The sequence below is a fragment of the Ciconia boyciana genome, chromosome 1 (assembly GCF_034638445.1).
Source record: "Ciconia boyciana chromosome 1, ASM3463844v1, whole genome shotgun sequence".
NCBI lineage: Eukaryota > Metazoa > Chordata > Aves > Ciconiiformes > Ciconiidae > Ciconia > Ciconia boyciana.
Genome location: NC_132934.1, coordinates 114379880 through 114404095, shown reverse-complemented (window position 1 = coordinate 114404095; position 24216 = coordinate 114379880). Strand labels below are relative to the sequence as shown.

Genomic DNA, 24216 nt, shown 5'->3' with positions numbered 1-24216 from the left:
AGGAGGATAAACTTGCCGGTGTTCTTTTCATTATAAATTAAATTATAATGAATACTTGGAAGACAAATCCTGTATAACCCGTGCAGTGGCATCATCATATTGTTGTAAATGTTTTCGCTGAAGTATGTTAATTTACATTTGGAGCCTCCATGCTATATGGAAGCAGCTATTGACAATGAGATTTAGCAAATCCTTCCTGGGTTTGGGTATTTAATTTACGTGGTAAGTATTTACATTACCTGATGTAGACATTTTGGAAATCCCCCAGCTAAAAAAATTAGTTGCAGACCCAAGCATCTGAGAAGAGTGCAAGTATCAACTGGAAGTTGCTAAGTGCAACTTGGCAGTATCTTACTGGTCGTGCATTTAGTTCTTGGTTGGTTGGTCAAATGGATATCTCCTCTCCTCCTGTTTTTTCCGGCACACAGGCTGGGCTGTGGACCAGTCAGGTAGCAACAGTCTCATGTTTGCATCTTCCTTGAGTGCTGTGACAGCAGATAGCTGTGAGGGAGAATGGTATTTCCTCCTGTTCAGGTTCCTGCTCTTGGCTGTGGCATTGCTGTAACAGAGACATCTCCATCACAGGACTTGGGCTCTTCTGTGTGCTGCTGTTGCAGGAAGGCAACTTCACTTAGTCTACATTAATTTCAGATATAGCCACAGCTCTGGACATCATGTTGCTAATGTGCTTCCTAAGAAAAATAATACATGGATGAATGCGAAGGTTAGAGGTGGGACAGTCATTGTCTTTGGAACGGCTTTTTTCACAAGATGTGATACTCTGCCAAGCGGCAGTTAATGGATTAGTTTCACAAATAACCAGCTTCAGCTGACTAAATAAATTATTGATTTCTTTAAAACACAAGGGAGGGAGGTGTGCCATTGCGGTAAGGATTAGGATGCATTTAGGACACAGGGAAGGGATGGACAGAGTAGTGGTGGATTTATTTGCCCAAAGCACAGGTTAGGAAGGAGATGTGCTTTGACTTGTGAGGTAGCTTGTGAGGGCTGGGGATGAGATCAGGAAATTGGGGAAGAGGTTGGGAGGAAACAAAAAGATGGCTGAATTAGTAATTATCCTTCACCATGTGTTTCTATGCTCCACAATTATTAGGCACAAGCAACAGTCTCAGTCTGTAGTTGTAGAGAGCCATTCGGGAAAAGAAAAAACAAAACACCTTATTGATCATTTGAAAGCATGTCATTTCTGTAGCAAAGGAGATGCCGATACTGTTAGGTCTTCAAGATGCTTAGTTTGTTTTCTTTCTGCGCCACTATCATTCCCTTGGGTGTTCTGCTTGAAGTTTCAATTTCTTCTATTATTGGTACTGTTAATGCTTGTTGGTGAGGACATTCTTCTAAACTTTCTTCTCCTTCCTAAATACTGAAACAGAATGGGAATTTCAGAAGCTTTGAAGTGACATGGGAGTAAAAGTCTATTAACTGCTAAGTGGTTTACAAAAATCTGACTCCTAATCTCAAATGTAATACTAATTTTTAGGGGAAAAAAGAACCTAAAATTAGTGGGATATTATTTCTTAATAAGATGAGAGAAGCTAAGCTTTCTCAAAGAAAAAGTCTATCACAGTTTCTTGAGTACTTTTTCCCTACCTTGATTTTTTGGTGGTTTTGGGTATACTAAAAATTCTTCAAAGCATTGCAAAGTTTAAAGCAATGAAAAACAAGTTCTCATACTGGGAGTATCAGGCATCAAAAATTAAAGAAAGCACTATCAGTTCTGGGCTGTACTAGATAAAATAGTTTTCAGTAATGAGAAGAAAGCTTATTCTCTTTCACTATCAACATTCTTCTTGTTGGTAACGTTGGCTGTATACTTGGTTTTACATATTGGTTTTAATGCAAGTTTGTTGAGGTCAGTCCCATCCGTTAAAGGAGACAGTATCCTTCTAGTTTTGAGCACTGATCAGTCTGTTTCAAATTCTGTTCTGAAATTACTGAATTTCTTACTCTCTGTACTCTTCCTAAAGCCATGGAAAAGGAAATCTATTACAGCTGCAGAATCTGTGAAGAAGTAAAATACTAATAAAATTGCACTTCGTAACATTCCCAAGAAATATTACAAGTCTCATTAAAAGGACAAATGTTTCATTAAATACTTTTTGTTAGAACCATTGACTTAAAAAGTCTGAGTCAGTGGAAAAGTTGAAAAATAACCCAGTTAAGAACATCTCACACACACACAGTTTCTGAATAGTAAATTTCATGTAAGGAAGCATAGTTGAAAATAGTTATTCTCTTAGGCTGGGATGCAAGTTAGATGGCTAACGTTTTAGTTCATGTTTTTTGTTCATTATACTTTCTGTTTCTATTTCCATGTTTTACTCAGAGTTCTTCATGAACAGTTTTCACCCTGAGGAATGAATAATCTTTGCTTTAGAAGGCACAGCTCTGCCAAAGGTAGTTTTTCCCTAAATTGCACAAGTAGTTTTGTGAGCAGCAAAATAAATGAGATCTAGTTTCCTGTGAATTTGTACCGTGGGTTTATTTCCTCTGATCTAATAAGGTGCGGGTTTTTACTAGATTTTTCTCATTGCTAGAAATATTATGGCCTATTTTGCAGTTTCTCCATTATTAGCTGTTGACAAATATGAATCTCAGGTCTTGGGATTTAATTATTTTTTTAGAAATGAAACTAGAAATACATTAAAATTTCCCTTATGTCTTCCTGACAGTCCACTACCAAAGGTTCATCTGTGAGAAACAGGTGGTGTTCTGTCATTGGAAAGTATATGTGCCTGACGATAAGGTGCATACTTGTAATTTCTGTCTGTTATTTTTGAAGTCTTTATGCTGAGGAATGAATTTGAGTTATATGAAGTAGAATCTAGAGTTATTCCTGGGGCATAGCAACTGCGTAGAGAATGTTTTCTTCAGCAATCAGAAGATTTTTTAATTAATGCTTGATGCTCAGATGAGTCACAATCCAGCAGTTGGACATTTGAAGTTCCTTTAAAATACAGGATATGTTTGAAATTCCTACCTCAAAAGGCAGGATTACAGCCATAGTTTTAAGGTGCAGAATCCAAAATAAAAAATCCGGCTTCTATGCTAAAAGCAGCCTTTTAAAAATTCTGGTTATTTTCAGAACCCCAGCAGAGATGGTAGCAGGAAGTTAGGGTAAAATTTAAAGAGCTGTAGTCCTTATCTGCAGGTGTTCATCACCAGTTGATGTCTGTTGGCTTAAACAGAAGATGTCTTGATTTGAGTATATGCATACGTAGGAAGACCCACACCACTCTGAAGGGTAGAAAGCAGCACTTACATGAAGTGAGGATTTTTTTACTAAGCATTTGACCAGTGTGTAATGTGCAAATGCCCCATTTAGGGTGACAGGCATGTATTATAGCAGCAAATTCCAGATGTGTAAGGAAGAACACTTCTGGCTGTCTTTCATTCCTGTTGAGGCAGGGGAAAAAGGATCAGTGTAAGAGTTGCAGAAAGAGGTCTGTCTGACCGTGACTGTTATGACAAAGCTTGGAAAGCATAAGCAGGTCATTGGTGTAGGAGACCATTTGGCATTCTGGCTGCAAATGATTTCTCAAGGGGCAGTGATGCAAATGTGCTACAAACCAGGTCACTCTCCGCATCTGATGCAGCTCTTGGTGTTAAGTGGCATTTCTCATGGGCAGGAGTAAGCCCCATGAATAGGAGAGTGGCACAAAAAATCTGAGAAGAGGTATTTATTTGCACACTGTAGGTGAGCAGATTATTTTGTTACCTTGGTATTTGTACTCACCTTTTCCCTCTGATAAATCTCATATACTATTTATATGTACAAAAGCTCAGAAAGAGCAATGGCAGGCTTTAAGAGAAATCATCAGTTCCTTTGAGCACGTCCTGCTTTAAATCCTTATTTGATTAGACTGCTTATCCATGTATGTAAAAGGCAATTTATTGCTGGGAGTGGCACAGCAGGCACAGCTTCTGAATCAGAAGCTACGTCAGAGCTTTGTGCATCAGTCAAATGGGCAGGCAGTGAGCTGAATTTTTAATTCTGTCTTTGCTGCTCTGTTTCCAAACTGATGTCCTCAGTTCCATGTTTTCTAGCCCACCACTGATGAAATACTCAGCACCGCCTACCACAGCAGTATTGTAACTAAGCTCTGAAACATTCAGTTATGAGCAATAAATAAGAGAATATGATTTCGTCTGTCCCTTGACAAATAAAATCAAGCTATTGTTATTTTATTATTCTGTTCCACTGTGCCTATCCTGTTCTTCTGCAGCATGTTCTGGATGCCATACTCCCGTTCTATAGCTGGGAGAGAGGACAAACACAAGCAGACCCCAGATCGCTGCTTGCATTCAAAGACATACAGTGTGCTGTGGGTCATATGCTATTTCAAGTATCAGTGTGCTGCTGCTTAGCATGACAAAATTTGAGCCAGAGAGTTTTGCCTCACAACTTCCTGTGAAGATTTTTTAAGTACTTTTAGAAAAAGCTTGACAGCTGTAAATATAGGACAAGCTATAGACTAAAGATGCCTGAAGACTTGCTTTCTTTTAACCCTTTAGCCATTAGGTCCCTATACCTGTCAGTCTGCATCTGTGCATGTTGTCTGGACTACCTGTGGAGGGCAAAGTTAGTGCTGCCTCAGCTGGTTCTGGTCTTTCAGTATTTGTACGATTAATTGTTGATTTCTTGTTTCTAGCTGCTAATTTTGGCCTGTAGTCAATCCATAGCCTTGCTGCATTTCTTGCCCTGAGTAGAATTAGGGTGCTGTTCTCTGTTCATTCTGTGGTGTCCTTCTTAAGAAGTTTTGAGGGCATTAGCTGGCAGTCCAAAATGACAACCATTGTGGTTTGGGGATTTATATTGCAAAACCAAAACACACCCTTGGGGGCTTTGCAAAAGCAAATTCTGTGTCTGTCCTGTTTGGTGCCATTTCTTTTGTGATTGTTTTCTTCATCCTCTCCCTTCAAATGTTATGTTTTGGATTTGTAATTAGGAATGCCTTTCAGACTGCAATGTGACTTCTCAGTGTCTCGTTTTTCTGTAACTCTTCCTTGTACTTTCTGTCTTAAGATTTAGCTGAAGGGAAGAACTCTACCTTCAAAAAATATTTAAAATCAAGTGCTTAGGATTTCTGTACCTTAATTTGAAGTTGGGTTGACATACCGAGGTATCAGAATAATAAAGGGAAGTTGACATACGTTAATTGTGTCAACAGCTTGTTAAAAGGATATTGTAAGGTTACCAAGGGTATTGGAATGGGGTCGTACAGAACAGTATAGTTCATATCAGGTAAGAACAGTAATTACCTTATGACTCAATTTCAGTACATTACACTAGAAAACTCTTGAAATTGCTTGTTGGTCATGGAGGTGGCAGTTCCAGTCTGCTTCATGGGAAGCAGTTCTAGTCTTCCTCTTAGACTAGAGGGAAAAGTACTGGTAGCAGTTGCTTGATGCAATTAATGTCACATATCAGAGTGGTTATAATGCCTTTTTTTTTTTTCTGGTGAAGGAGAACAGGGATTTTGAAGCATGGGTAAATGAACAAGCACACTGGGACAGACCAAGTTCAGTGAACTGGCATAGAGAAAGATGAGGAATTGTCGTCAGTGGTGCTCATCCTTAGAACAGTTGGGTTTTGCACCAGTTGACAACCCTGCCTAATCCAGTCAATGTAAATCCCCCTGGGTCTGTCTACAGTAGCATTTTAGCTCACAGAGGAGTACATTTTGGTAACAAATATCTCAGTCATCCCTATTTACTGTGTTGTTCCACTTCACGACTTGCTAGTGTAAGCATGGGCTCTGACTGTCCTTGAGAACAGGCACTTTCTAGTAGTAGATGGAGGTGCAGAGAAGCATGCTGAGGACTGGGAAACTAGAGATGTTCTTTCTGAAGAAAAGCAGTTCCTCTCTGGTTTTGGTTTTCCATACTTTCCAGTTAGTATTTCTTTCTCTCTTTTTAAAGGAGTCAAATGGAGTTGAACTTTTTACCCAGGGTAAAATAAACAGCCACAAATCCAGTGTGCAGCTGCAGTAGTTATTAAAATCTGTTGCTGAGGAAGGTTGGACAATTCCTGTTAAGTTTTATACTTTCTGCCATTCTGGAGGTCAATGGAATTGTCGTTTCTAAATTGCCCCAGGCAGTTGGCTAGTGCTTGAGAGGGAGCATCTTCAATCTTGGACACAAGGGAATGTTGTCTTTGCCAAACTGTAAGTGTTGAATTTCCACCCTTGTCTCTTTAAAACCAGCACATTTTTCCATGGCAGCAATTCTTCCATTCAGAGTCGATGGGTATATCTACACCATACAGAAATTTCTCAGTAAACTAAACAGACTTTCTGGAATTAGTACAATTATGTGCAGGTCTTACCCTAAGGTACTGTAAAACCTACCTTCTAGTTTTCAAGAGACTGTTTGGTGTGTCTGTGCTGTACTATACAGGCTTACTGTTCCTCCCATTCTGCTCTGCCTTTTTTGTCCAGAAGGATAATGCAACTGGAACAAGCAGTCAAAAGCAGCCTTCAGAGATTGTGTGTTTGTACAGGTACCCTGGAGTGACTTCCAGCACTAACTGTGCCTGTGCTTTCTCCCCATAATTGACTTGACATATTTGTGCATATCCAGTAACCTTAGCTTTCCAAAGAAAAATTTGAATTTTCTGTGAAGTGGTTATTTACCTTTAATCTTCTCCCTTGAAGCCTTATAGCATTCAGTTGAATAGATGATTTGTTAGAACTCTAGCAAAAAATATATTGCTGGGTCAGTGGTTAAAAATAGCAGAGAGTTCTCCCACAAAAGCAAATGAATTCTGTGTTAAGCTTTACACAGCAGCATTTAGATAGATTTTGTATGCTTAAATACTGACATGATGTCGCCCAGGTGGACTGCCTGATAAGCAATTAAGACCTCTTCCACCCAAGGACATTGGTTTTTAAAGCATTTGGCAAGTTTATATATATATAGATATATATACACACACACACACACTTCAGCTTTTTTTTTCAGGTGTTTTTTTGTGTGTTGTTTTTTTTATCATCACAAGCTTATGGTCTTTACTAAGCCACCAGTTTTGCCACTTTGTTACCTCTATAAAGTGTTTGTATACTGATTTAAATGCCATAAATGGCTCAGTAAAATACCGTTGAGCTATTTGTTGGAGCAAGGTGATGTATTCCGTTTATGTGGGGAATCAACCAATGTCACAGAATCACAGAACGACTGAGGTTGGAAGGGACCTCTGGAGGTATCTGGTCCAAGCCCCCTGCTCAAGTGGTGCCACCCAGAGCCAGTTGCCCAGGACCGTGTCCAGACAGCTTTTGAATATGTCTGAGGATGGAGACTCCACAAGCTCTGTGGGCAACCTGTGCCAGTGTTCAATCACCCTCACAGTAAAAGAGAGTTTCCTGAGGTTCAGATGAAACCTCCTGTGTTTCAGTTTGTGCCCATTGTCTCTGGTCCTGCCACTGGGCACTGCTGAAAAGAGCCTGGCTCTCTCCTCTTTTCACCCTCCCTTTAGGTATTTATAGACATTGATGAGATCCCCCCCCGGCCTTCTCTTCTCCAGGCTGAACAGTCCCAGCTTCCTCAGCCTTTCCTCACAGGAGAGATGTTCCAGTCCCTTCATCATCTTTGTGGCCCTTTGTTGGACTCTCCAGTGTGTCCATGTCTTTCTTGTACTGGGGAGCCCGGAACTGGATGCAGCACTCTGGGTGTGGCCTCACCAGCACTGAGTAGAGAGGAAGGATCACCTCCCTTGGCCTGCTGGCAATACTTTGTCTAATGCAGCCCAGGATACCATTTGCCTTCTTTGCAGCAAGGGCACATTTATGGCACATGTTCAACTTGGTGCCCACTAGGACCCCCAGGTTCTTTTCTGCCGAGCTGCTTTCCAGCTGGTCAGCCCCTAGCATATGTTGGTGCATGGGGTTGTTCTTCTCCAGGTGCAGGACTTTGCACTTCTTGTTGAACTAACTGTCCTCCCTTAGTGTGTTGTATTTTAATAGGCAAAGGTAGTTGTCAGCTGGAATGACAGTTTTGTGTTGCTGAGGCTTTGTAAATTCTGCACGCCATTCGGGAGCTTGGAAGAGCTGAATAACCTCAGTTACTTCTCCAGGTTGAAGACTCAGCTCTGCTAGTAACATATGTCCTTTGCCGCAGCTTAGGAGAGAAGGAAAAAAATCCTGGAAATAGATCCAACATTTTCCTCTTCTAAGCATCTCTTATTTTCTGTCCAGATTATTTAACTGTCATCGAAAATTAGGCAGAGAGTAGTAGATGATTAAAAAAGATATAAATGCACTTCACTGACATCGATGTTCTCAAATGCTTTCATTAGTAGCATACTGTATCCTCCACATCTTTTGTAGCTAAATGGTCTATTGTGTCTTGTCATGGGCACTAATGTTCTTTAGGAAAGATATGAATCCTGATTTTTGTGTGCACAAGCCCTCTTTTAATCTCATAAATATTGTGAACATGACTTTAGTCAGTAAAAGAGCCAGCTTCCTCCAGATCTTGCAGATATTGTGAAAAGGATAAATGGCTTCACATGACTTTGGATTGGGGTGGCTTTTTCATCAGGGAAAGACATGGGACATCGTTTTCCATCTGCTTTTCAGAAATTTGATCAGAATAAAAAGGTCTTATGAAGTTTATTAAGAGAATATTTTTCCTCTGGTTTGAAAAACACTGTTCAGTTTTACTTGCACCTTCAAGGAAATCTGGTCTCGTGATCCAAGTGTTAGAACTGAAAACCAGGAACTTCTGATAATAATTATGGACTTGTAGATTATAAACAAAGTAATTTTTTAATTGTCTGGGCATCTGCTATTTCAGTGGGTATTTAAATCTTTAATTCTAAATCATTCATCCTTTAGCAGGGGAGGTTTAAAGGTGTTGCCTTGATTTTCTTCAGGAGCTGATGGCTAGAGCTCTCTGTCCTGCATTGGTAGATCCTTCTTGAAGTCTCTAGTCTGTATCCTTTCTATTACTCTAGCCTGAAGTATTTTTTCATAGATACTTCTCTTTAAATAACAAGTTATCATCCCTACCACAGGTCCCATGGGAAGTTTATGACCAAGAGACCACTCTGGGCTCACAGTAGCAGCAGGTTGAGGCTGGTACCGTGGCCATTTCACAGCTTTTTTTTTAATATCACTCTGGAGGAGTCTACAGGTGACCTTGTGCACAATGGATTTTCATCCTAGAATTAAGAAAAAATGCACTAAACTTTGAATAATTGCCCAATGGTTGGTTGTATTCTCTCCTGTTTTTTCTTGTTTGATTGGATACATGGAAATGTGTGGATTTGATGAGGATTTTCTTCTAACTCTCCAGTCATTTCACATGTCATTTTCTGGTGTTGTGGAGGACAATAGGCTGAGAAATTCTGTCTTGGAGAGCATTGTTTCTGCTGGTAGAGGTGCTACAGTTGTACAAAAATGTTGAGTATACAGGAGTGTGTGTATTATTTTAAATCAGTATACTGGATATGTTTGATTTTAAAAAGCATCGTAGGTCAGGATTACCTCATAGTTACAGATATGTTCATAAACATCTATTTGAGTTGATTTCCTGCTCTATTGTGTCTTCAGTGTAAGTGAAAAGAAAAGCTGGAGCACTTGGTTTTTAGACGATACAGATAAAGCATGTGGTGGTAGTAAAATTTTTTTAAGTCTGATTTTACTTTTTTTATGAAGCACGATGGCGTTTCTTGGCCTTTCTTTTTTGTATTGCATGGTAATTGCTTTTGCCATTATACTTTAAGGAATTAATAAGTTAGCTTATCATGTGCCAAATTTTAAGATGTCGTTCTTTTATTGGATGGATAACAAAAGTCTGAAAAAATCTGCACTTGTCTGGCTTGCAAATATGATCCGAGAGCAGGTTAGCTCAGGAGAGTCTGACTTTCTGAATGCATAGTTTCCATTCAGATGGGGAGGCACTGGCTCGGTGAAACATTGCCCACTTAGAAATGTCATTACGCTTAGTTATTGAAAATTTTATTGATGCACTGAATATACGTGTAATTTAATTCATAAATATGTCATCTTCCCGTCATCTTAAATCAAGTTGTTGATGCCAGTGTCTATGAGTACTTAAGCAACCAAAATCGTGGGAGCACAGACACTCCAACCACAGTTTCTACTTCATACTGGCTGTTGAATGATGTATTTTCTTTGCTTTTCCCAATTACTTGTTTTGGAAACATAGTTGTGTCATTCTGTGTGATTCACTCCAAGATCAGATTCCTAATAGGGAGTGTTAGATTGTGAAAGAAGCAAATTATTAATCTTAATTCTTACATGCCAGCAAATTGCAAATGTCCAGTGAGAACCAGTTACAGGCTGTCTGCACAAGCTATATATTATAGCTTTATATATTTTATATTACACAGCTAGCGCATTGGTCGTTGTTCCCAGAGCAGTCTCTGGAATAGTTATGCAGGGGAACTCAAAACTGAAGTCTGAAATACATCACTATGGGCAGATGTCCTGAGGGAGAGGGTTAAATATGCCTCTAAAGCCAACGATGTACTAAGTTTTGCTTTACTCAAGCATAACTTTCTCTTCAGATGTGCAGAGTGAAAATTCACAGGTGCCTATTATGGCCAAGAGTATCTGACCTATTCTTGCTAGGCAAGCTCTTACTATTGGGATAAAAAGGGAAAAGAATTACTGAGGATATGTGATTTTGCAGAACGGCTGGATTGATGGAAATGTTTTAGTAATCTCCTAACAGTCAGTTCCCATGCACATGGGATTACAAATGAAGCAATCTGTCATCAGCGCAGCTTTCTCCTGCTGTGTCATTCTCATATGCCCAATTTAATTGAAAAATGCATTTTCCTTAATAGTGCTACCTAGGCGGGGTTCCAGTCCTTTCACTGTTCTCCTTCCTGGTATTAGATAATGCGTATGAAAGACGGCGTAAAAGCCATCAGAATAGGTCATATCCCACTTAATGGATATATTTGTTAAATTTAATAAATGCATCTCTTTAGAATACTCAGACAACCTAGGATATATTTGGCCTATCGAGTGCTAAAACTGCACTTAGTAAATAGGCAAAATATATTTTATCTGGAGCAGATGCTGCACAATTCAGTTTTGGTGAGTTCTGATTTAAACTATTATAAGTGAGTCAAATCAAATACTCTCTTTTGACCAAAGGAATCAGGTGCAACAAATTCATGTTCAGATTTATATATTTTTATGGATTATTTAGTGATTCCCAAGCTGCCTCCAAGTTCAGTACACATCAAAAATTGTTGTGGAATTTGTACTCTGACCTTTAGAAGTGTTTATAGAAAATGATGGGTAACTGACTTTTTTTGAGGTGTTAGAAACTGGTGGGGGTTTAGGTTCTACTGCAGATTGGAGTTTTAGTGTGTATTATAAGGTCAGCAAATAAATCTGATCATTTTTATCAGTAAATAAGACCAATAAATAATTTATAAATAAATAAAGTAAGTAAATAATTATTTTCAGAAAATAAGACAATAAAATTCCATAGCAGTTTTTCATATAAATGCTTTTTTGCAGGGCAGTTTCACTTATGAGCCTTATAACCTATTTATTTAGGATGAAAATGTACTTGGCTTTTTCTAGTTCACACAAGACTGAGGGAGAATAATGAATGCTGATTCATTCATCTGGCAGAAATGTCAGTGACAACTGGGGGGGCTGTTTATTTGTTTTAATTTAGACTCTTCAGTCTATTTTGAAGCACTTAATGATATGTTAATTTGGAATTAAATATGGAGTTAAATTTAAACCTGGGGAATTTGTCACAGTGCCTTATGTGGATCAGGATGATGACATACACTATATGTTCTTGATAACAGTATAGAGTTCAATTCAATTTTTTCCCCGAGCATTTTTTAGTATTTCCTTGTCTACTTTGATGTTAGGTTGCCATCGTCTTACCCGGAGAGGACTTTTCCACATGCTAGTAGAAAAAACTATGTTTCATTCAGAATTTTTACCCAAAAGAGTGCCATAACATGGAAGTAGGACTTTTCTATATTTTAATCCAGAGCTTTTGAGGCTATGAATGATGAATTATTTTTCTGAGACAATATTATTAATTTAACCAAACTGAATGAGGAGGGGATGAGAGGAAGGGAAGGAGACCACAGAAATGGACAAAAAAGCTTGAAGTTGTGAAAGGGAAGAGCAGGGTCTTTAATTTCTATTTAATAACTCTTTTTCAGAGATCACACAGGCTTCTGGTTTTGGACTTACTTTATCCCACAAACTTCCTTTACTACTCTCTGCTTTGAACTGAAGGGGAAATGCAGTCATTAATCAGATGACTGGCTCTTAAATATTAAAAAAAAATTATAAATGTGCACACATCTATAGCCATATATTGATATTTAATTTTAGTTGATAACTAATTTCTGTAGCTGTCAGGTAGCTAAGGGTCTGTAGTAATTATAATATTATTTCGCTGAAGGTAAGGAGTGTCATAGCAGCCTTCTTTCAAAATTAGACAAAATTTCAAGACCTTGAGTTTCATAGCAGGCTGTAAAAATGGGAGAGGATGATTCTGGTTCTTTCTTGATGAAGTGGTGTGGAAATTGTCATGAACCTTTGCTCAAAGGTCTCTGCAATTGCATAGCCATGTACAAAACTAAATTTGCATTAAAGTCCATCCCTAATGGAAAAGACACCTGGGTCATATTGAAATTAATCATTACGTGATAATAAATGTTTTCCTCAATTGGATCTTCCAAGCTTTCTCATGCTTTGAACACTCTTCACTACCAGAAAAACTGTTATAACGTGATCTACCTGCAAAAGGACAATTGCTCTATATCTAAGTTAAACATCTTTGGGTTTTTTAATAACTTAAGTCAAGTAGTCTGCAAGGCAAATCTAACCGAAACATTATTAGATGTACCTGCTTACAGGAGGAGACTCACTTGGGTTGTTTTTATGATGTGATTTGGGAAACATTGAAATCCACATATGCTGAAAGAGCAGAAGCAGCAAGAAATGGGAAAGAAATGAAAGTGATAAAGTTGTGACTTTTTTAAAAAATATATTAGGAGCATGTTCTTTTTAGTATGGTTCTAAACATTACAGCTATTCTTAAGTTCAGAGGTGTATTTCTTCTAAAGTGTGGTTCTTAGGCAACAGGGTATTGTCTAAGGCTACAGGGTGGTTATTCTTTTACTAACTTCTAGGAAGAATTTCATAGGCCAGCTATTTCATAATACCTTAAACGTTCATTTTCTGAGAACTTGAAAAAGGAAAAGTTGTTTCACTGTATTGAACAAGATTTTCATACACATAAGAAATTTCTGAAATCTACAAAACTACTGCTGCTACTTACTCTTGCCCTAGTGGTGATGTCTCTAAAGGACAGAAAGTAAGAGCTATGAAATACTGTTTTCCATGGTCCTTGCTCTTTCAGTCTCAGTTTAACCTTGAGAGAGAGACATATTGCACTGTAAAAGCTTCCAGATGAGAAGACCTGTGGTGTAATTTCACAGGCTAATCAGGAGAAGAGAAGAAGCTTAAATCTGACAGGGTGGTCATGTTTCTCTGTCAATATGGATCTGAGCATTGCAGGTTGGGCTCATTTCCAGTATTTCATAGTAATGATCTAACATATCGCTCTTTTATCATCTTCTTCAAAGCATGCAGGCAACAAAGCCACTCTCACACCTTCCAGTAGGCAAGTCACTTCCAATAAAGTTCTCATCAGAGTTGCTCTCTAAATTATATTTGACTTGTACTATACAAATGAATTAGTTCAACACTGAATACCACATAATTGTGTTTTGCAGCTTGATGATATTATCATTATGACACCTAGTAGTATGTAACATTATAATTTTATAATGCTTGATTCAGCAAAACACCTTAGAATAACAATATGCTTGAAATTCAGTGGAGCTTAACTCTTTGTGCTTAGGCACAGACTTAAGTGTGATTAAAATTAAGCACGTGCTTGAAATTTCCTCTGACTTGTGCAGAGGCTGGAGGAAATACCCATGGTATTTTCTGGTATATTCCGTCCTTTGACCTCAGAGGAGGAACTCCTACTTGATGCAGTAAGTTACGTATATGAAACCCACAGGATATTCAAGTGACTTAACTACCTTTCTGACTCTGTAGAATTTGCATTCATTGCAGGTACTTTGAACCCTAAGTGTTACCTCTCAAAAACACTTACTTGTGCTAATAATGCTTTGTATTTGGGAGTTCCCCGCATAAACCCTTATTTACAACACATCTCAGTAGAAATGACTTGTGGGGAACTATATGGGCTTTCTGAATGTGAAATACGTCTGTTCATTTGCATGCATAACTGCGGGTTACAAGTATGCTGTCAGTTTATGTAGGAGCTCTAATACAAATGCAGATAAACAGGGAAATAATGTTTTGGGTTTGTTTTGTTTTGAAGTATTTACCAAGGCAAAGCCTTTAAGGAGGCCTTGTTTTCATATTTACCAGTTTGGGGGAGTTTTGATTCATACAGCTGACAAGATGCAGACGTTCAAATTTAGTTAAAACCTGACTGCATTACATTAGTGCAACTCCTTTGGGCACATGATCGTGTTGAAGGTTATGAACTATGACATATTGAATTATCCCATAAAGTAGGCATACAACTGAAAGCTGCATCTAAACATGTTACCTCTTACCACGGGCACTGTAATAAATGATTGTGTAGTGAATCCTCATTGTGACATACAGCATTTGCATGATTTAAACTGTCTTCAAACTGGTATAATATGCATGCATGTGCAAATGAAGCAATTGCTGTGACTCAAGCACTCTGTAATTCCTGCCATTAAGAAGAATAAGGAGGTTGCTGACACTTTTTAATTTTGTCGTTTTGAAAGCACATACTCAAAAGCAACCATAACTTTGGGAAAAACATATGGTTCAGTTCAGACTGAATGGTGACTGATAAGGCGATGAGTATGAAGCAATAGGACTCTGCATTTGTACCAATTTATTTGAGCTGGTTCCCAAACCTATATTTGTTGAATCAATTCTATCACATAGATGTCGTTTTACAAAGGAAGTTTGGTGTTGGGTCAAAACTGTGGCATGTAATTTGATGGTGCCTTAATTAGTGTTTAGAAGAGGTGTTTTGGGTGCACTTTGTTTCTAATCTGGTTTAAGACCTTAAATGACTTTATAGAACTTTCAAAATTACAATTGCCAATTTTAAAGCTGCTTTTCAAGTAAATTCAAAAGTCTTGCATGTGACAGTGATAGCAGAGCTTTTCATCTGGTAGGTAGGCTCCTTGAAAAGAAAACACAACAATCAAATATTATGATTACTTGTGGAAATTTTAAATAATGAACTATGAACTAAACAAAAAAGATGGTTTGAAAAATAACTACTGGATTGCTGGTGTTCTGGGGCAGCAAGTGGAGGTGTTCCACATGAAATTTCTGTCATTATAGCTGTACCAGTTAAGGGCTGGGGTAAGTATGCCCCGAGTCCAACATTGAAAACAATTTGTATGCCAATAAAAAGTAGATAAAGTTACAAAATAGCATTATTTTTGCCACTTTAAGACTCCATCACCTCTATTGGGATGTGTCATGGTATCTTTGCTAGTACAGTGCTCTTTGCAAAGCCTTACAAGTAGAAGTGTGGTCTAGGGGCATTGTGGACGAATGGCTTCTAACAATCCAGCATCCACCAGAAGATTTTTAATAGATTTTATTTCTTTTCCTCTGCTCCTTCTTTGCTTGTGGCTCTGTGTGTCTCTTTGTGGGATAAGAGAATAGTCTTGAGAGGAGGTTGTAGTGTTATTACCCTTCTATCTAGTTCCCCAAACATATTTCGCTTCAGTTTTTCTAGATGCTGTTGCTGGGTAGTAATGACCTGTGGAGAAATGCCTGCAGTGAGCCCAAGAATAAGTGAAACTTCCTTAGAGATGATAAGTCTGAGAAGCATTTTATTGAAGTACCAGAAGTGAGCCTGTGTCTCATCCTGAGAAGGAAAGGGTTTGAGGGCCTGAAGGAGAACCTTGGGTGCCTGAAGGAGAACCAGCAATTGTGCGCTCTCACACCAAATCCAGAGCTGCTGGGAGGTTTGAGGTCCCAACTGAGTGTGGGTTTTTCCCGAGGTCATGGTGGCTTTTGAGTACATGTTCTCAGAGCAACAAAAAGTTTCAGCATCCTTCTTGTTCTTCTCGATGGCAGGACTTAGCAGAACGCTACAAGGAGATAATGAGCCAAGCAATAACAGCAACAAACAGTCTGTTATAGGAAGATTGTCATGGGGTTTTTGTCCTGTTGGCTTGATGGGAGGTGAAATTTTGAAGAGCAGCCTAGAATCTCTCTATTTTCAGCACCTAATAATGAAGATATTCACCACACAAAGAAAACCCCTGAAACAGTCTTGAATGCACATCCTAGCCTCCAGCTGTGTCTGTACTCCCTGCTTATTTAGGGGAATTGTCTTCTGCAGGGTGGGGGAATTGAGCTGGCAGCTGTGGTAAGGGGAGGGAGTACTCTACCGATGGGTAACAGCGAGGCTGTATGGCTTTCCATTAGCGTAACTGATGATTCAACTAGCCATCAATACTCTGAACAAAATCAACACTGAAGAATTGATCTTGGACTTCACCAGCTAGTGTCGATAACTGGAAATCCTAGGGCAAACTTTTTTAGCAGTTTAGAGATTGAAACAATTGTTTGCAAATCATTTACTCAATGCAGACGCAGCTGCCTCAGTCTGATGGACTCCAGCACAGTTTCTAAGCCAGGAACTTCCAATTTGTAGCTATCGTTCAGTGGCTGATTCATCATGTCAGATGGGCTTGATTCATTTTGGCCATTGTTTCCTTGCTTGTGAAATGGATGCGATCATAATCTGCTGGTTGTAATATCTGTCCGCCTCACTTGAGCTATTGTGCGGGTCAGTTAATGTCCGTGCTGTGCGCCACAGCTGAATGGGAAACAATGGAGCCTGCAAGCGCCGGCGACGACGTGCTCCCAGTTGGGTAGCATTGAGAGAGAGACTTTGTCTACACATCCCTTCCAGCCTCTAGGGATTTTGATATAATCATGATATCGTGATGGGAGTCGGGTGCTCCTCGCTGTCAGCCTGGTGGGCCCAGCCGTGCCTGCACTGTGGCCTCCCCTGAGCACAGTGCCAGCCCTGGTGCCGCTCCTCTGACGCCGGAGGCCAGGTCATTCTCTCTCTGCTCCTTCCTCTCCATGCACCGTTTGTCCCTTTCCAAGGGCCGGAGCTGTCTGCAGGTAACACAGAGTGCATTGGCGGTGGAGAAGACAGGAGTCGTGGAAGGTCGGCACCACCCAGAGAAAAGGGGCGATCAGGGCACAGCACCCCCAGCGCCGCTCCCTGCCGCTGCATGGGTACAGCTCTCTGCAGCTGCCCCACACGATCCCCTGGGGACAGGGAGGACAGTGGGAACAAGGGCAGCTACACCCCAAAACCCTTCTGGTTCCTGGGTCTGAAAGGCATGCAGGCACTAAGATGCTCAGCAGTGCTGTAATACTCACTTCCCCGTGATTCGTGATGACTTGGTACTATAACGTGCTCAGCTGGTATCACCCATGGCTCCCTGCAAGGCACTTGGACACCAGACTCCTCGCTCAGGCCACTAACATCCAGCTCATTTTTTCTGAAGTCGCTTCATCCCTAGCTAATGAAAATTAGCATCTGTCATGTGATACAGTGTCTGCTCAGAATATCGAGGTACTTTGCCTGTCTCTCCTCTAATACAAGGAGACACTTTAATTTGATAAAGGATTAGTGTAAGTGCAGTGAAGAGACAAAAATTGGACTTGCCTTCGATGCTGAAGATTTAGTAGGTATCTTATAAAATAATACTGTTTTCAATAAAATGAACATGAAGGGAAAAACAATTCAGTCTAACGTAGGCTTTCTATACTGTCCTAGTAAGTCATTCTAATGAACAAATTAAATCACAGAACTAAATTTTTTATATACATTAGGCTTACTGACTACTAAAGCAATTGCTGTTTAAACAGGAAAATTTGTTTTAAAACATAATTTTTCAAGATTCAAGACCCATGTTCACCCCAGGGCTGGTGTTACAACTTTTTCTTTAATTTTGATGTTCTGAATCTGGTGTAGTAATGGGGTGGCAGAGAGTTGCATCAACTGTCTCACTAAGAGGTGGTCTTTAAGAGCCATATTGCAGAGCAGAGCCCTACTACATCATCGTTGATAAAGGCACTTGAAGCAGCGCCAGCTCTAATGCTCGTGACTTGCTGGGGATCCTTAATGAGGGCTGCTGCATGGGTGCAGTGTACTTCTGTGGTGGTATGGTGCGGTGTAAGGTTGGGAGGGAAATAACATTCAAAAGATTTTACTGAGGGCCATAAAGCTCTGGTGTGTATAGAAATGTAGATGCACTTTCTCACTGACGATACTAGGAAATAAGTGAGCCCCTATGGAGTGACATAAAGGGTCTATCAAGTAGAGTGGTGATTCCTGTCCCTGAATTGCTACAGGTTTCAGATGTGAATGTGAAGCAGTGACAGTCAGGGGGTCCTTAACAAAGTGAAAAGAGAAGCCAGTCTTAATAAAAGGTTTTTAATCAACAGCTGTCATGTGTGTGCAAGCACTTGTGTAACCTTTGCAGTCTTTGATTCTGAACTATTTAGCTCTGTAACGCCAGCGTACTAATTACATTGATGTATTATTAGCAGTTAGTTATCTTCTTCATTGCAATTGCTTGCTTACTTTAATGTGCTCTTGTGCGCCAAGTTCCCTCAAAGTACTTGCAAGTAGTGTGTTGTTCCTACAAAAAAAAATGGCGGTGAAGGGAAACATCAAGAGTAGATTAACTTTGGTGTGAGAAGGGAGTTGGAATAATGAAGCACACACAACCTCTAAGCTTGCTTTTAACACTGAGTTGGACAGTCTGTCCTGTACACCTGATGGAGCTGAAAAGTACTTTGATTGCTCTCACCTTGCTTGAGTCCAGAAAAAAAACAACCTAGGTAATATCACACAGGTTTAGGTTCTGGTTGCTTGTAAAATAATTTGCCTACAGACACGTATTACTACTTGAGATTTTTAGCAAAGAACTACTTCAGTATTTTGGCAAAGTTATATATGTTAAAAGAACAAATGTTTGTTCAGATTCAGTGTGTTATAGTAAGCCTAATTTAATACAGTAACTATTGTGGTGATGTGGGATTTAAGAGCCATGATGAGCTTTGATAGTGAGCATTTAAGAGGAAGGGGAAATAAAAAAGACATTCCTTCCTGTGGACCTCTTGTGTGTTGACTTATGGCAACATGTTGAGTTGAAGGGAATTGATCTGTGCTTTTTTTTAAAAGTGGCAGGGAAGGGTCCAGGGACTTGTAAAGCACAGACCTGTGATCTGTTATGCGGTGGAAAAGTGGGTAGGAAATGGTATTGAACGATTCTGCTCGATGTTGCAAAAAAATGCCTTATTTAGCAGCAGTGCTTATCACAGAGTTTTGACTATTCCGAGCCTTTATGTTTTTCTTTATCATAAGAGAACAATCTCATAACAGTAAATTATTACTTCAATAGCATTGGAAATAGGTCCTCAGAAATGCCGGCTCCTTCAGATAGTTTCTGTGTTGAAATTTCCTTGCAGATGAATTACTTCAGAAAGAGCAAAACTATTCTGATGATGTTTTGGCCAATATGATCAGCGAACCCAGAATCAGCTATGGAAATGATGCTCTCATGCCTTCATTGACGGAAACTAAGACCACAGTTGAACTTCTTCCAGTGGATGGAGAGTTCAGCCTAGATGACCTTCAGCCATGGCATCCCTTTGGTGTTGATTCTGTTCCAGCCAATACTGAAAATGAAGGTATGTACAATAGGGGGAGAAACCACAGAATATTCTGAGTTGAGCTTTGTGATCTCTCTTCACGTTGTTTCCTGAAAACCGACGTCCTTCTGATGTAAGCAAGATACAGGTTCTCAAATCTAAGTTTACAACTGGTCTGCTGTGTCAGCTGCATCTCTTTGATGGAGCAAAAAATCCTGACTAAAACTTGGAATTTAGACACATATTGAAATTTCAATGTTCCCGCAAATTACGAGTGACAATTTTAAAAAATACATGGCAATGAGCTAAGGGAAACAGATAAGTTGTTAGATTTGTGCCATGATGAAATGAGTGTTTTAATTAAGGATGAGCTTTTTATTTGCTGGCATGAACATGGTTACAGATCCAGCACAATCCTAGCATGAGAGTTGATTTTATTTCCCCCAGCACTGGTTTTCTGGAACATACTGCAGAAATGTTTCTGCATACTCAGCAATGTAACTGGCTAGTGAAAACTTTCTTCCTGAGGAGTATTTTATGTTGCTCATGGACTAATTTATTGCAGTGACTGCATAATACTTTAATAATTTATGTATAATAATTTATGTATAATCTCAAATTGGTAGCTTACTTAGGTGCCAGAGCCAATTAATCAGAAACCTGAGGGACTTCGATCATGTCATTCAAGTTCCTCCTATTGTGTTTGTTTTCCTTTATCAGTTCAACTCAGTGCTAAGTTAATCACAGTAGTGAAAGTTTGTTACTGCAAAGCAGCAGTAGATTCACAGAGGCTGGAGCTACAGAAGTCTTTTTTCAGGCAAATTTGTGTTTTATGGATCTGTGATTTGTAGTTGAACTGCATAGACTTTAACATCCTCCAGAAGTCTTTTGAAACCACTGTCTTAGGCTATACTTGCTCTCAGAATGAGTTTTGAGACCCACCTTACGCAGTTAGTCTCACTCCAGCATGATGCGTGAGTGACTGTGGGCAGCTGGTGCCTGGGAGATGAAACATGGGACGTAGACATGGACTTGCCAGGTCTAGTGTTGGTGCCAGGTGAAATCAATGGAGTCAGAACCAGTTTTGTGATCGAAGTGGGTCGTCCCCAGGAGATAGAGAAGCCTAAGATCAAGCAAAAGAAAAGACATGGCTAGGATCTGAGTGAAGGTTAACAAATCCATGAGGCAGAACTATACCAGATTTGAGGGGAAGAGGAGAAGGCTGGTCAGGAGTGGGGCTAAAAGCAGACCGCCAGGGAGTCAGCACTACAGGTAGGGACCAAAAAAAAGAGCAGAGAGAGCTGGAGCAAACTCAACAGCCTGGCCAGCAGCAAGAGCCAGAAGACAGGAGATGGTGACAAGGACTCCAGACATGTCTGGAGGGCACTTGCAGCCAAGTGACGTGCTGAGTGGCTGAGAGCAGCTGGCTGGATTGCGTCAGGTGCTGGCGAGTAGTACAAATGGCTGACCAGGCTGGCAGGCTAAACTTCCGTTTCCTGGGGAGTCAGCTGCAGCTCACTATAGCACACATGTCAAGGCTGTCTGCCAGGAGCAGGCCACAGTCTGGCTAGTGCTGTCTGTCCTGCAGGAATTTTGCAATACAGCTCTTGCTGCAGTTTTTCCCATAGCTGAGGCATACAGGGCATCAATTTCTATACCCGCTGCCTGCTTTCATGAAACTTGGGGGGGGTGGGGTGGATTAATTACTTTTGAAGTCTGTCCTGCCAGCTTTCAAAATGTACTGATTTCAGTCACCAAGTTCAGAAGTTACTAGGTAGACAGGTGCACCCAGTCATACCCACAGTTTAATCACACAAGCCTTTTTTTCCTTCAGAAACCTGGCTAAGCCCAGAATTTAATAACGAAAGGTACATACTTCAATGTGACACTGAATTCCCATAGGCAAGTATGTTGAGCGTGGTTCTCCTTCTAAAATGTATGACAGCAAATAAGAAACAAAAACTCTCTTTCCTTGAATAACATACTGTTTAATTATGAATCCTGTGTATTTTAATGCACTACATAGTTTGTTGCAGCACTTCTTAATGTTTACTGTGGGAACATCTTTTAACTTTCATGCCTTTAAGCTGTTGGGGGTTAGGGGTTTTTTTGTATATCAGGATTGTATTTGTCATGAAATTACTGCAGCAAACAATTTTGTTAGGCCAACCATTATTAGCATTAAGTCTACACAGTCAGAAATAGAAATTATTTGATGACTTAAACCTCTTCAATTCCTTCTTGTTTCTCATTATACTTCTGTCATCTACCCGAACCGCAATGTTGTTAATGTGATGATGCCTACAATACCTTCTTTCTTTAAATACCCTCTCTATACCTTTACCCATAGTATCAAAGGGGAATTTCACAGCATCGTCTTTTCCCTTTGTGTTTGTCTCCCACATCTTTGTTCCAGAAACCCAGGACTAACTGTGCCATTTGTCCTCACTTCCCGTGCCTGTTTTCTTCTGTGGCCATGGTCTAATCCCAGGCTTTGTCTAAATTGCTTCCAAAGATGTGTGTCTGTCTTGTTATAATATGTTTTGAAAGTAGCAAGAAGTAAATAACAATTGACACAATTTTCTCCTTCTCTTTTTTCCTCTCCCTCTCCACTGAAGGTCTTTTTGCATATTCTGTTTTTCACACAATAAGTTCCCCTTATTCAGGGAGGTTTTTGTATTTTATGCAGCACCGAGCAAATCATCGCTGTTTCTTAACAAAGAACAGTTGATCAAAAAAGGCTTAAGTTCAAAAATCGTGTGCTAGAGAAACCTCAGATAGAGTGACTAACCATTGCAGTATTAGTGATGGTCAGCGTCTCTTGCTGCTGAGGGATGCTGAGCATGCCAGGAAAGGTCAGAGAACTGAGCATCTCAGCTCCCATTTACTTGGGTGAGGGCTGAGGGTGCTCAGCACTGTCAGGAAAAGCACAGTATATTCCATGTGAATGGCCTGGTATCTGGGAAATCTGCTGAGCGGTTAGTCCAGCAGATTTCACAGAGACTATCAGAGGAGTTTCAGATGGCAAGCAAGTTACAAGTTCAGTTGTTGTTACTGTTTTGGTCTAGTTTGAAAGCTGAAGTCAACTTTTTTAAAACTGCTGAACACAAATCCAGAGTGCTAACAGCTCTGCATATGCAGGTGGGTTTCTAGGTAGAATGAGAGTCTCGACTTCCTCGCTGCAAAGAGCGGATGCACTGTATTAAGCAATAGTTTTCTTCAGTCCTGAGCAGGCACACCAGGTAAATCATTGACCTCATTGCAAATTTGCATTACTGTCAAAACAAATTTCTAATGGGACCATTGACGTCTGAGAGGCAACTACACAGATCCTAGAGCTGGCTGGGTTAGGACCTGGGATCCCACCCCCTCCAGCACAGTCACAGCCCCAGGACTTGTTTTTAACGAACCATTCGGAGAATCCTTAAACCAAAATGGGATTGTGGAAAAAGTGGAAGGAAATGCAGCCATTAAGTCTTAGTTTCAAAGTACCCAGTATTATGCGTACAAGTGATGAAGTTAAAATACTAGAAAAAATACCTTTAAACTTGTCAGTAGTTCCCATGCCTGTTTCCTTCCATGGCCATGATCTAGCCCCAGGTTTCACCCAGAGATATTAATAACGGATTGAATTGGTATGTTGCCATATAATCTCAAGGTTTCATAGCTCCATTTGAAATTTTCCCAATCTAAACTGCATATTTAGGTAAAAGGATATGTTTTATGCAAAGTTTCTTTTACTAAAATTGCTTTTTCTAATGAATGAGTGAAAAATAGTCTAAAAATAAAAAGACCTTGAAAGTCTAGCATAGCTCAGTATTTTCTGAAAGTATTTCCTTCCTTCTTGTTTCCCTGAGGTAGTTTCCCAGTAAATGTCCACAGAAATGAATCCCAAGCACCAGGTAATACACTGCACAACTTGAATGGCTGAACGTATGTCTATCATATTGCAATAAAAATTAGGTTAACGAAAAATGCTCTCTGAGGAGACTGCAGAAGGCACCACCAAACTGTCAGGAAATTGTATTTTAACAATGAAAGATGCACCTTCAGAGGTGGGGGCAAAACCCCAACAGATGTGAAGCTCTGACACTGCCAAGGTCCCTGGGCATTTTGCCAATGACTAACTGGGTTTGGTGTTTTACCATGCAGTTACACTTAGCCTTAGTGACAAAGTATTTATCTAATCTAAAGTGAGATTTTTGTGAATGTGCTATGTTATCCTTATGACTTGGCCAGTTACTCCCTTCAACGCTGTTCTTGTTAGGTGAGCATCATATACCTCTCCTCGCCTGCTGGTTTGTACCAACTTTTGAGCTTTTTGATTCAGCTTTCTTTTATTTTTGAAAAGAGAAGCAACCACATTCTCTCTTGCTCTTCTGAGATGTCTTAGCATTAGATATAAGGTGGGATGTGTACCCTGTATGAAGCCTGTGTAGTCAGCGTA

At 39.8% G+C, this 24216-nt stretch overlaps 1 protein-coding gene across 4 annotated transcripts in view; it reads left to right on the top strand.

The window, feature by feature from the left end:
• Window positions 1-24216, top strand: part of APP (amyloid beta precursor protein) — a 229439-nt gene that overhangs the window by 179761 nt on the left and 25462 nt on the right. For all 4 annotated transcript variants that reach the window (XM_072844722.1, XM_072844715.1, XM_072844706.1 and 1 more), the window contains one exon: window positions 19587-19808. In XM_072844722.1, coding sequence (XP_072700823.1) covers window positions 19587-19808 — 222 coding nt within the window. The remainder of the gene's footprint in view (window positions 1-19586; window positions 19809-24216) is intronic.